This window comes from Dromiciops gliroides, chromosome 3 (assembly GCF_019393635.1).
Source record: "Dromiciops gliroides isolate mDroGli1 chromosome 3, mDroGli1.pri, whole genome shotgun sequence".
In the NCBI taxonomy this organism is placed as follows: domain Eukaryota; kingdom Metazoa; phylum Chordata; class Mammalia; order Microbiotheria; family Microbiotheriidae; genus Dromiciops; species Dromiciops gliroides.
Genome location: NC_057863.1, coordinates 444399874 through 444414341, shown reverse-complemented (window position 1 = coordinate 444414341; position 14468 = coordinate 444399874). Strand labels below are relative to the sequence as shown.

The 14468-nt window shown below is 39.6% G+C and overlaps 1 protein-coding gene across 1 annotated transcript in view; it reads left to right on the top strand.

The window, feature by feature from the left end:
- Nucleotides 1-14468, top strand: part of MYO3B (myosin IIIB) — a 600588-nt gene that overhangs the window by 18674 nt on the left and 567446 nt on the right. The window contains 3 exon segments of the mRNA XM_043993615.1: nucleotides 7537-7641; nucleotides 7989-8088; nucleotides 11770-11846. Of these exon segments, the coding sequence (XP_043849550.1) occupies nucleotides 7537-7641; nucleotides 7989-8088; nucleotides 11770-11846 (282 nt within the window).

Below are 14468 nucleotides of genomic sequence, written 5' to 3'. Positions count from 1 at the left end.
ATGGAGTAGCTTGATGTTCCTGTAAAATCTGTCCAGGGTGGTTGACCCCTATGGAGGCTATTGTGCACATTCCCGAGGGTTGGTGCTGTTCTCTGTGATTAGTTAGCTAGTTCATCTGCTAAACAGATACACTAAAAAGTGTAAATACACTCACAGTTGTATTTAAGGATGCTGAAGTTGTAAAGGAGGGAGTAACGGAGCATTTTAAAGCACAGAAGCAGGTTTAGGGTATAGGCTGAGGGAGACATTATCAGGATAAGGAATGATTTGATTTATTGATTCTCAGGGCCCAGTATGTGAGACTTTGTGGACAACTGCCTAGGCTACTTTGCTTTGTGGAGACAAAAGCATGGGATAGGCTCGAGTAGTTGCCAACCTAAAATAAAGAGGACTGGAGGCAGCTGAGTCGCTTAGTGCATAGAAAGCTGGGCCTTGAGTCAGGAAGACCTGAATCCATATCAGGTCCTCAGACACTTACTAGCTGTGTGACCCTAGGCAAGTCACTTACCTTTGTTTGCCTTAATCTTCTGGAGAAGGAGATGGCAAACTATTCCAGTATCCTTGCCAAGAAAACACCATGGATAGAAGGGTCCACAGGGTCATGAAAAGTCAGACATGATTGATTAACAACTTGACACCAAAGTAGCAAAAACAAGGGTCTTTAATTGAGGCAAGGGAATTTCAATTTGCTATACCACATAGCACCAAAGTACTGGAGTGCCTGGGAGGAACAGAAGGAGTGATGTGGAATGGAATTAGGGTGATTAGATAGATAGTGAGTCATCCCAAAGAATTACAAGACTGAGTGACTCAGTTTCCCAAGTTTTATTGAAAGACTGTTGACCACAGGGAGGTAACCAGAAAAATGGAAAGGTATCTCTCCAATAGGGAAAGAACAGATGGTTATATTTATAGCATGGATAAATTGATTATCAGTCCATTATAATAATCTCCACCTTAGGGAGGTACAAGGGAGGGCTTATCCTAATTTAGCATTCCTGGGGTCCTAGGCCAACCCCCGAGGAGGGTACCTTTTTCTGTGAAAGTGTGTTTTTGGGGTTTACAAGTCATAAGGTGAGCTGGGGACAAATTAGGCCTTTTCTGCGCATGTTACCTCAACTTGCCAAGGTCAGAGTGTCCCTATGTTTTTCATTCCCAGGCCTAGTTTCTGGGTATTGACATTTATCAATTAGGATTTCTATAGCCTGTCTCTATGTTTTTGTTGTAGTTAGGGTCTCTGTGACCTGCCTCTTTATGTTCTTGTTATGAGTGGTGATTAATGGGGATAATTAATAGGAGTCAGATCTCCAGGTACCAGTTAACAAGAACCTAGGTCCTGACTTGTATTGTTGAAGGCCCAAGTATTAAGTTATTCAGAACTGGGGTCTATAAGTTATAGCCCCTCTTGGAGCTCAGATCTAAATTAGAGCTCAGTTCTTAGGTTTTTATGTTAACCCCTTTTTTCCTTTCTACACCAGGAGCAGGTTTTAAATGTACTTCAACAGGGAGGGAATCTTGTGAAAGGCACAGTCTCAAGGAGCTGCTACATAAGTTGTTTTGCAAAATAGTCAGAAAGCCCATAGAGAAAGTTGGGGAAGCTAGGGGAGTGGTGACATTTGGTCAGAACAACTGGCTCCAGGTGCAGCAAGAAGTTTCCAGAGAGACCACAAGATTGGCTCCAACTGTGGGGTCAGGGTCAGGTGGTCCCTTTGATGGCCGCATTCAACACAGTTCTTTTGTTCTTTCTCAAGCAGTTATGCACAAAGTTCAGATGGGAACTATCCTACCTCCTCAGATCCCATAGTGGGTATGCAAAGAGTATTAGCAATTGATGATCTCTTTCCCAAGTCTTGACTGGAGAAGCTATACCAGTAAGAATCTTCAAATATAAGATTATGGGAGGGCCCCAGACTTAGTTAGACAGGACTAAGTGAGTTATTTCCATAATTTCCATAATTTCTACTTCTGTAAATGAAAGGGTTGGAGTAATATAGTTTCTTTTTTTTTTTTAAGTGAGGCAATTGGGGTTAAGTGACTTGCCCAGGGTCACACAGCTAGTAAGCGTTAAGTGTCTGAGGCCGGATCTGAACTCAGGTACTCCTGACCCCAGGGCCGGTGCTCCATCCACTGCGTCACCTAGCTGCTTCACTAATATAATTTTCTTTTCTTTTTTTGGTTTTGTTTTGTGAAGCAATTGGGGTTAAGTGACTTGCCCAGGGTCACACAGCTAGTAAGTGTTAAGTGTCTGAGGCTGGATTTGAACTTAGGTCCTCCTGACTCTAGGGCCAGTGCTTTATCCACTGCGCCACCTAGCTGCCCTGCCTAATATAACTTTCATGGAACCACACATTTCTAGACTAGATAGTTCTATCATTCTTTGACTCTGTACCAGCTATCCTCAGGCACTTAAAAAAAAATTAGATTATGTAGATAGTAGATAATATATTATGTGTACATAATAGTTAATATTTACATAGTACCTACTATGTACTAGGTGCTTTTACAAATATCTCAATCAATCTTTACAACAAACCTGGGAGGTAGATGCTATTGTTATTTTCATTTTACAGGTGAGGAGCTTGAGGTAGACAGAGGTTAAGTAATTTGCTCGGGGTCTTATAGATAATATGTGTTTGAGGCCAAGCTCAAGTCTTCCAGATTCCAGGTTCAGTACTCTAACCACTGTACCACCCAACTGTCCCAGAGATTAGGCCTTGAGAGTTATTTCATTAACAAAGAAAACTGCCCTGATATATTAGAACCAGAGGGCAAAATAGAAATTGAAAGAATCCACTGATCACTACTTGAAAGTGATCCCAAAATGAAAATTCCCAGGAACATCATAACTAAATTCCAAGAAGAAAGTATTGCAAGCAGCCAAAAAGAAACAATTCAAATATCATGGAACTTCAGTCAGGATTACACAGGATTTGTCAGCATCCACATTAAAGAACCAGAGGGCTTGGGATATGATATGCCAGAAGGCATAAGAGGTCAAGTTAGGTATGCAACCAGGAATCACCTACCCAGCAAAATTGAATATGGTCTCTCAGGGGGAAAATGGATATTTAATGAAATAGAAGACCTTCAAGCAATTGACTAAACATAAAAACCTCACAACCAAATGCAGAAAAGCAGCAATAGTAAACACATCCTTTTCATATCATAATACAATAAAAATTATATTCAATAATGGACAATTGAAAGAGATTAAAAATTAATTGGAAATTAAATAATCTGATCCTAAAAAACAATAGGGCCAAAGAACATATCATAGAAGCACTCAATAATTTCACTGAAGAAAATTACAACAATGAGACCCTAATCAAAAATTCAGGGATGCTGCCAAAGTGGTACTTAGGGGGAAATTTATATCTCTAACTGCTTACATCAATAAAATAGAGAAAAAGCAGATCAATGAAATCAAAAATCAAAAAATTAGAAAATTAACAAATTAAAGTTCCAATTAAACACCAAATTGGAAATTCTGAAAATCAAAGCCAATGAACTAATAAATAAAACTAGAAGCTGGTTTTATGGAAAAACTCCAATAAAATAGATGAATCATTGGCTAATTTAATCAAAAAAAGGAAAGGAGAAAACCAAATGACTAGTATAAAAAAATGAAAGGGGCGAATTTACCACCAATGAAGAGGAAATTAAGATAATTGTTAGGATCTGTTTTGTTCAATTATATGCCAATAAATTTAAGAATCTAAATGAAAGAATATCTACAAAAATATAACTTACCCAGATTAACAGAAGAAAAAATAAAATACTTAAATAATCCAATTTTAGAAAAAGACAGGGGCAGCTAGGTGGCGCAGTGGATGGGGCACCGGCCCTGGATTCAGGAGTTCCCGAGTTCAGGTCTGGCCTCAGACACTTGACACTTGCTGGCTGTGTGACCCTGGGCAAGTCACTTAACCCCATTGCCCCATTAAAAAAAAAAAAGAAAAGAAAAAGACATTGAACACGCCATTAATGAACTTCCTAAGAAAAAATCCCCAGGACTAGATGGGTTCACAAGCAAATTCTACCAAACATTTAAAGAACAGTTAATGTAATACTTTATAAACTATTTTGTAAAATAGGTGAAGGAGTCCTACCAAATTCCTTTTGTGAGACAAATATGGTGCTGATACCTAAACCAGGAAGAGCCAAAACAGAGAAAGAAAATTATAGACCAATTTCCCTAATGAATATTGACACAAACATTTTAAATAAAATACCAGCAAAGAGATTACAGCAATATATCACAACAATCATACATTATGACCAGGTAGGATTTATGCCAGGAATGTACGGCTGATTCAATATTAGGAGAGTTATTTCATATTTTGAAACATAACAGCTTAGTTAATTATCTTTTATTGGGAAGAAAGAGAAAAATTAGAGAATTTAGTTCAAGAACTAATTTTTTTTTTTTCAGGGCAATGGGGATTAAGTGACTTGCCCAGGGTCACACAGCTAGTAAGTGTCAAGTGTCTGAGGCTGGATTTGAACTCAGGTACTCCTGAATCCAATCCAGGGCCAGTGCTTTATCCACTGCGCCACCTAGCCACCCCCCAAGAACTAAATTATTAATGAATCTTAAACTTAGACGTTTTTTATAGTAAAATAAAGGCAGAATACATTACTCTGCAATAGAATAACACATGAAGTTTGGGAGCAGAACAATTGAAATAGTCCCCTAGGACTTCCCACATTGTGGGCTGTTTTTTAAATAGCACTTAGTCATTTCATCCATTCATGTCAGTTGTTTTATGTAAATGTAATTGGTCATTCTTAAGACCCTTTTGAGGATGGTGGGCTGGGGTGAGTAATCAGTAATATTTCTTTTCTCACTAAGGTATTTTTAAGACATTTAATTAGTTCGTGCTAATACACTTGTAGAATGGGGCAATTATTTTATCTTGAGATTTTATATTCATTTTGGTGTTTCCCTACCCTTCTTAAATAGAATGCATTGGAAGATGTCAGATGTAGGCACTGGGCCCAGACAAATCTGAAAATGTGTATGTTCTCTATTGAGCAGAAAGAGTAAGTTTGCCTACTAATTTGTCTGGTTCTTTCAATTTTTCTTCCCGGGATGAGAAGTTTATAGCACATAAAATCCTGAAAATTTCTCCAAGGTAGCAAGAATGTCTTCTGGGAAGTAGAAGTTATGATGTAGCTCCATAGAAATTATCCCATTCCTAGTTTCCTGTGTTGTCCCGATTCCTGATTCCTAGAGAGGGCTTCCTTGCAAAGAGGTCAAGTTGGCATTTCTTTTCTTTTTTTTTTTTTTTAGGGCAATGGGGGTTAAGTGACTTGCCCAGGGTCACACAGCTAGTAAATGTTAAGTGTCTGAGGCTGGATTTGAACTCAGGTCCTCCTGAATCCAGGGCCCATGTTTTATTCACTGTGCCACCTAGCTGCCCTCTAAGTTAACATTTCTAAAGGGAAGTTATTCTTTTGATCAGAGATACTTGCCAATTCTACATGATTCTATATATATTTTATGTTTATATTTAATAACTGGCTAATGTTCAATATGATCCAGATGATATCTGACATCAATCTGGCTAATGTCCAATGTAAACTAAAATTTAAGAATATACTCTTCCGCTTACCTCTTCTTTTGAGCATTTTAATTTTATGAGATTGAAGTGAAATGGTTCCTAGCTTAATATTCTATCTGGGGAGATAGATAGTACATGCATGTGTATAGTTATTTATCTGTCTGTCTTTATACACATATACATATACACAAATATACACACACTTAATATATACAAAATATTGGACTGGATCTATGATTTTGTTGGTCTACTGCAGAAGTGTCAAACATGCAGCCTGATTGCCCCATAACATTGCAGAGTGAAGGGAATCAGATTAAAATGTAATTGGGAGGGGTAGCTAGGTGACGCAGTGGATAAAGCACTGGCCCTGGAGTCAGGAGTACCTGAGTTCAAATGCGGCCTCAGACACTTAACACTTACTAGCTGTGTGACCCTGGGCAAGTCACTTAACCCCAATTGCCTCACTTAAAAAAATGTAATTGGGAAATTCTTAACAAAATAAATAAAAATACACTAAAATATAGATAATTTCAATAGGAGATTATGTAAGTGAAAATGCACCAATAGGGAGCCCATTTTTATTTGAGTTTGACACCAAAGGTATGGGATGCTCCCAGTAAAGAAACTCTCTGTACTAATGTGGACTGCCCCTGCCCCTTGTACCTTAGACTTTTAGAGACAGCTGAGTGCTAGACTTTGAATGTAAAGGGCTTTAAATTCCTTACAGAGTTTATATTTGATACTAGAGATAGTAGTGAGACATTGACTCTTAAGTTTTAAGACAGGGAATGAAACCAGACAGCAAATAAAAATGAAAAAAAAATGACTGTCCTTTATTAAAACTTAGAACTATTTATTAAGATAACAAATCATTAAGTACTAATAATGTTTATTTTATAGAAAAAAAGAGAAATAGTTGCATATATGCACATCTCTGCTTTTTTTTTTTTTGGCTCTAAGTTTTCCCTCAAAGCCCCAGCTGAAGTTTACCTGTTAGCAGTTATCCAAATTACAGATATTAGCCCCCAGTGAAGAAAATCTATTGCATCCACAGGCATTGGCAACCTGGCAAACCCAGATCTATCAAGAGATGGGTCATCATAGCATGCAATGGCAACTCTGAAAATAAAAGAGACACAAGGATAGGGGAGTGGCTAGGAAGGAGGAGGAGGGGCTGGCGATTTGAAAGCAGATTTGAAAAGTCCTGGCTAAGAGTGATGAACTAATAATATAAATAAAAATAACTTTCTGTGGGTCCTAATTGTATTGCTCCCTCACCCTAACACAAACTTTGATATATGATACGCCATTAATGGGAAGCGCAGAGTGCTATTTTTCCCCTTTAGATCAGAATGTTTCATCTAAACTGTTGGCAGCACATGCCATCAAGTCTGAGCATAGAGATACGGCGGCTGCCAGGTTTATATTGCCTGCCAGCAGGAACATTGATGGAGTGAAGGTTTGAAATGACTGTAATTTGTTGCCTCCCGGTTATCAAGTGCATCAGACTTGCCTCTTCTAGCCTTTTTCTCATCTTCTCCCTCACCCTCAAACAAAGTCGAAAAATTTTTTTTAAAGACACAGCTCACCAAGAATGGAAATATTGAAATACTCCCCTAAATTATCAGAGACTATAAATCTGTGTGCCTTTTCCTCCCAACTACAAAGTAATGTCTCATTTTTTAAAATGTTTCTCTTGCAGTTAAATTTTATGTCATCTTTTTGGTTATAAATTGTCAGTCACAAATCATCACCTTGAATAAAGTATCCCCTAATGGGAACTAGATCAGCCTATACAATGCAAAGCTGACTTCTGATGAGTCTGACCTGGGGTTTTGGGGCTGAGGATTTAGCTAGGAAACTCTAAAAATCTAAACAAGTTTGGTGAATAATCAAAAGGTCTTTGTTTTCCTTTTTTATGTGTATGTTGTTTCTCTCTCCTTCTTTTCCTGCCCTTTCCCTTCTCTCACAGTTGTGCAATGGAGGTTCTGTCACGGATCTTGTTAAGGGCCTACTGAAGTACGGCCAGCGGTTGGATGAAGCTATAATCTCCTTCATCTTGTATGGGGCGCTTTTGGTAAGGATGCCTATAAAGCTAATCATGAGAGCAGACAACTTGTACATCCCTTTTTTCCAATATGCTATGGAAAATAACAATATTGTATTGTATAGAAACACAACAATATTGTATGGAAATACAGAAATAATGTTAGTTATAGGGGGCAGTGGAGGAAGAAGGAAGGGGGAGGAGGTGTTTCCCAAGTGATCTCCCAAATATCTGCTTAGCTCAACTACAAGATTGTCTTCATTAGACTTTGTTGTTGTTGTTTTTAATAGCAGGGTAATTGTTTTCAAGTATGAGCGATAATTTTTTTTGTTTTTTACTTTCTACCATTGTGGTGGTGGTGGTGGTTTGACATGCAGGGTCTTCAGCACTTGCACAACAACCGGATTATTCATCGTGATGTCAAGGGGAACAACATTCTTCTGACAACAGAAGGAGGAGTTAAGCTGGTTGACTTTGGTAATGACTGTTTGCCATTTGTTTTCTTGACTGTCTCTGTTTAGCCAGAGGCTGCAATTTATTGTCATCTTACTGGGGGCCTTCCTGCAGCACCACAGGCTACGAGGGGCTTTTCCAGTTGGAAACATTGGATCTGTGGGCTGCACAGTGGGGGCGGGAGCAGATGGAGCACCCTAGGACTTGCTGTCACAGCATCTATTTGGGGGGTTTTAAAGCATTTTCTATTAACGATAAAAATGTTACCCCAAAAAAACCCTTTTAGTAAAAATAAAAATTATTGGTATTCTGGTAAGAACACTCTTGTGTCTGAGGGCAATTGCCTTTAATTTGATTTTTGACGTTCCTTCTTTTGCATATGAAAAGAGAAAGCCACTTGGTCTCTCAAATGACTTTTTCCGCTTGCTTCAGGCACATTTACTCCCAGTGAGCAGAAGGTAAAATGGTCCTGTGGGTTTGAGAGCTAACTTCCATTTAAATTAGGATTATTGCTGTTGCATGTGAGGTTAGTTAAACTGGAAACAGTATGAAGTGGAAATGGTGAGAGGAAATATAGAGCGATATTATATATTCCCACAGATCTTTTTAGCATCTCCTCTGGAAATACCATTTATTGGGACAAGCTAACAGGCCCTAGAAAGTATATGGTATAGTAGATAGAGTACTGTACTTGAAGTCAGTGAAATTTGTGTTCAGATCCTATCTCTGACACTTATTACCTTTGTGAGCCTGGGCAAATCAGAGTACTTCTATTTACTCCAGAAGATTCCATAGGACTTATCTACTAAGTAAGAGATGAGTTGTAATAGTCTTTGGTGGAGGGAGTTCCCACACCTGAAGTTCCCCACATTAAGGAAATCATAGATTCTTCATGTAAACAAACCATCTGAATTTTTTTATTGTTTATTGTTGATATTTTGTTGTTTTTTAGTCAATTAGTCATGTTCCACTCTTCAAGACCCCATTTGGAGTTTTCTTGGCAAAGATACTGGAGTGGTTTGCCATTTCCTTCTCCAGCCCATTTGACAGATGAGAAAATTGAGGCAAACAGGGTTAAGTGACTTGACCAGGGTCACATAGCTAATGTCGGGGCTGGATTTGAATTTAGGTTCTTCTGCCTACAGACCAGCACTCTATCCACTCTATCAACCCCAAGGGTTGGTTATATTCCAAATAGAAAGAAAAAAAAAACAGTACTAAGCAATCTCAGGGCATTTGTACCAATCCACTAGTTATCCAAAAAAACCCCCAAAATGGAAAATACAGCATTTTTATCTTCATATATTTATTTTCCAAATGTCAAATACAAAGCTAAAATGAAGAATAACAGTTCTTTGGGGATATTTACCTGGAAGTATTAGTCATTTTAATAATAGAAAAGGAACCAGGAAAATAATGAGATCCTTAAATGAGTTAAGTGATTAACATGTACAAAAAAAATTCATTTGAAAACACATCATGAGACTCCTTGGGGTTCTTTAGTTTTCTTTGTTTATTTGCCAATGAGAGAAAAGGAGAAACTAGAAGGCAGCACTGAGCAATCACGACCCAGACTGGAGTGAATCCCACAGCGTTAATCCCAGAGTCACAACTAGGGTTGGATGACCAGAACTTTGCTCCAGGCACCAACTTTAGGGAATACTAGAAGCACTCATAGTCCTTCAGCAGAAGCGAAACAACTGAGCTTGGCATTGAGGTAGTAAGAATGATGAATTCAAATAGGAAGGTGTCAGACAGCTCCCAGGGACCTCTCAAGCAAAGGAGTAATCTTGATGTCCCACGGTTTCTCCTAAACCTGCTCCCAACTGAGGAAGTACTTTAGGCCTCTTTCCCTGGATGTTTTTGGTACTTGTTTTGTGCACAAAAAGCCCTAAGTATGTGTTTGATCAAGGCACTTGGCCAAATGTCTTATAGTAGAGAGTCAACGATCTCTCCTAGGCTGAAAGTACAGTGGTCTCTAACAGGCCCAGTCCCACTATTGATCATCAGGGTAGTTCTAACATGATCTGTTTCCTCCCTGGGCTGGTTTGCTCCTCCTTAGCCAGCCTCTGCCTTTTCCCCTTCCCTCACTCCACCATACCGTATTGGTGTTGGCCTTGGTGCACACACCTAATTGGCTTAAGCCATTGTAGCTTAGAATGCCCAACTAGGTAGAGCAGTGGATAGAACTTAGGGACTGAGGGGGCAGCTAGGTGGCACAGTGGATAATGCACTGGCCTTGGATTCAGGAGGACCTGAGTTCAAATCCAGCCTCAGACACTTCACAATTACTAGCTGTGTGACCCTGGGCAAGTCACTTAACCCTTATTGCCCTGCAAAACAAAAACAAAACAAAAACACATACACAAAAACTAGGATTTAGAACTTAGGGCCTAGACTCAAGAAGACTTCAAATCCAACTTCAAATACTTACTAGCTGAGTGATCCTGGGCAAATCACTTAACTTCTGTTTGCCTCAGTGTCCTCATCTGTAAAATGGGCATAATAATAATAACACCTACCTCCCAGGGTTGTTGTGAGAAGCGAATATTTGTAAAGCACTTAGTACAATGCTTCACATAGTAAGTAAGCACCATAGAAATGTTATCTGTTGTTGTTATTATTGATTATTATTTTTATCCTCAGCCTTCCTCCCAGAAGGGGTTATAGGCATTCCCACCATTCCCAGTTTTCCCTTCACTTCTAAAGTAGCACATATACAAACCAGATTGAAACTGTTGATTGAATTGACCTAAGTTGTTTTACCTGGTTATTCACCAACCAGTTTGGTTAACGATCAACAAATATTCACTGGATTGAACAATCAAACAGGTTGGTTGTGCAAGTAGGGACCAGTAATATTAAGAGCTCATGGTACCCTACTGACTACCAAGCATGTGTCCGATTTCCTTGACCCTAATGAAAAGCAACCAGAAGTTAGCCAGTTCTACATGTGACCTGAAGTAATCCCAACATTTCCTGGCTCTGGTCAGTAGTAATGGCTACCATGCTGATGTGCTTAGGGTCACACAGGTAGGAAGAAGAGCTGGGATTCTCAGTCTCTCCCCCCTTAGAAATGTCATAGTTCCTGGGAGCCACTTGGTGAGTGCTTTTTCATCAAAAACAGACATGAATGGAAGGAGTTTGTATGTGAAAAGGGTTCTATGACAGAAAAAAGGTTTAAGTACCCCTGACCTAGTCCAGGATCCTCATTTTAAAGAGGAGGAAGCTGAGGCTCAAAGGGAATACATAGGGGCAGCTAGGTGCTGCAGTGGATAAAGCACCAACCCTGGATTCAGGAGGACCTGAGTTCAAATCCAGCCTCAGACACTTGACACTCACTAGCTGTATAACCCTGGGCAAGTCACTTAACCCCCCACTGCCCTGCAAAAAAAGAAAAGAAAAGAAAAGAAAAGAAAAGAAAAGAAAAGGAAGAGCAAAGGGAATGCATAACTTGCCCAAGGTCACACAGGTGACAAGGGACCATGACTCCCAACCCAGAACTCTTCCCAGCGCACCTCACTGCAATTCTTTGGTGGCCCCATTTATGAGAACGAAGACAATCCCATGGTAGGTCATATTTCCAATTTGCAGTCATGTTTGTGGCAAAAATAAACTCCCTTCTAGTGAATGAACTAAAACTGAAAGCTGAGTGAGACGGCATCATTGGCTCACTTCCAGTTTCCATCACTTGTTTTCTTTCAGGTGTTTCTGCTCAGCTAACCAGCACACGTCTACGAAGAAACACGTCCGTTGGCACACCATTTTGGATGGCTCCTGAGGTAATCCTGCATGTCTAGCCTCTGTGTCACTGTGAGTTTCTACAAGCTAAGGCAGTGTTTTGGTGGCATGTTCTTCTGTAAAGTGTCTAGGGTGTAATACAGGAAGAAGAAAATTGGTGGTGGTTGTTGCTTTTTTCCTGTATATAGTGATAGTTCCAGAAGCAGTTGTTGTTGCTGACTGTCATTGCTTAGTGAAGCATGGTTATATAGCAGTTTGTCTGGGAAAAGTGTGGCTTGGTGAAAACACTGTTTGATTTGAAGTCAGAGGGCCTGGGCTTAAGTCCTATTTCTTTTACTTACTCCCTGTGTAACCTCAGGAAAAACAGCTAAATTCTCTGGGCCTCAGTTTCTAAGCATCTAAGATCCATTTCAGGTCTATAAATCTATTTTCTTGGCATTTTAGTGGGCTGCAGGCTTAGGGCAAGTTAGCAGTGCATTGTGTCATCTGAAAAAGCTAATGTAATCTCAGGCTGAATTAGGAATGAGTCAGTTTAGACATTTAATTAATGTTTATTTTTGTTCAGTTGTTTTTCAGTTATGTCTGACTCCTCATGACCCCATCTGGGGTTTTCTTGGCAAAGATACTGGAGTGGTTTGCCATTTCCTTCTCCAGCTCATTTGACAGATAAGAAAACTGAGGCAAACACAGTCAAGTGACTTACCCAGGGTTCCACAGCTAGTAAGTGACTGAGGCTATATTTGAACTCAGGGAGATGAGTTTTCCCCACTCCAGAACCTGTACTCTATCCGCTACACCACCTAATTGCTCTAGAATTTATTAAATACTTACTATGTGCCAGGAACCATACTAAGTTCTAGGGATACAAATAAAGGCAAAAAATCAGTGCCTGCTGTCAAAGAGACAACATGTAAACAACTATGTACAAACAAACTATATACTGGTTGCATTTGTAATAATCAACAGAAGGAACGTTCTAGCATTAAGGGGGATCGGGAAAGACTTCCTGTAGAAGGTGAGATTTTAGCTGGGCCTTGAAGGAAGGTGATAATTTTAGTATTGGCCACTAGGTGGCGCTATAGTGCATAGAGAGCCAGGCCTGGAGTCGGGAAGACTCTTCTTCCTGAGTTCAAATTTGGCCTAGGGAACTAGCTGGTTGACCCTAGGCAAGTCACTGAACCCTGTTTGCCTCAGTTTCCTCACCTGTCAAGTGAACTGGAAAAGAAAATGGCAAACCTTTCCAGTATCTTTTTTTTTTTTTTTTTTTGGTGAGGGCAATGAGGGTTAAATGACTTGCCCAGCGTCACATAACTAGTAAGTGTCATGTGTCTGAGGCCAAATTTGAACTCAGGTCCTCCTGAATCCAGGGCCTGTGCTTTATCCTCTGTGCTTCCTAACTGCACCTCCATTGCAGTATCTTTGACAAGAAAACCCCAAATGGGGTCACAAAGAATAGGACAAAAGTGAACTATGTGGCCTTTGTCAGATAGTATATGGAGTGTCGTTTTCAGTTTATTTGCCACCATTGAGGAAGGATATCGATAAGCTAGAGGACATTCAGAAGAAGACAACCAGGATGGTAAAAGGACTGGAGTCCATGTCATATGAGAATCAGTTGGAAGAACTGGCAGTGTTAAACATGGAAGAGGTGACTCAAGAGTTAATGGTATTTTTTGTGCAAAACCTTTTACGTTTTATATAATAAAAACTTTAAAAAATGTTTTAAAATTGTTTTAACATGTAATTGAGGAAAAAATTACATATATACACAAACACACATGTGTGTATACACACATATGTTCATTATAGCTGTCTTTATATTTGTGAAGGGTTATCAGAGGGAAGAGAGAATAGATTTTTTCTGTTTTTCCCCTGAGAGTAGAACCAAGGTGGATGAAAGGAAGTTGCCAGGAGGCAAATTTATACTCGATAGCAGGAAAAACTTCCTAACAGAGAGGTCTAAAGTATAATGGGTGGACTCAGGCACTCTCTGGAGGTCTTTAGGGAGAAGCTGGATTCCCACTTGTCCATTTGTTTATAGTGGTGATATCTATTGGATGTAGGTTACACTAGATGGCTAAAGGTCCTGCTTAACTCTAAAATTTTGTAATTTTGTTCACTGTTACCTGGCACGTGATCATTCCTCTTGCGAACTCTCTCTTGTTGGTGTTGTTATTATTGTTTTGACAAGACATGGGCCTAGGTCTAATTCACTCCTGGTGCTATCTAAAACCAGTTACAGGACCTACTGTGAAACAGTGCATGTGGTGGGAAGTCTTCCAGTTAGTTAATAGCATGCTTTGAAGCAAGAATATCTCATTGAGTGAACATTTAATTTGTGCAACATCCTGTGCCATAAACGAGTTTATGCCTCCGGGATTATACAAAACGGCCTCTTTAATAAGAGGACTGAAGTGTGGAAGATGTGCCAAAGGGATTAGGAGGGATTTGGGGGCAGTGAGAGAAGGGCTCTTCCTTCCTCTAGTTTAGGACAAGCAGGTTCCTCTGTTAGCTCTTGATTGGTCTCTTCTTTAAGGAAAGCATAATTGAGGTCACTGAACTCTTCTCCATAGCGGAACAACAGCATGCTGTGGAAGGTCTTGTTCACATCACAAAGAGCAGCAAAATGGTGGCTTCAGAATCAGCAAGTGTAATTAAAAGAA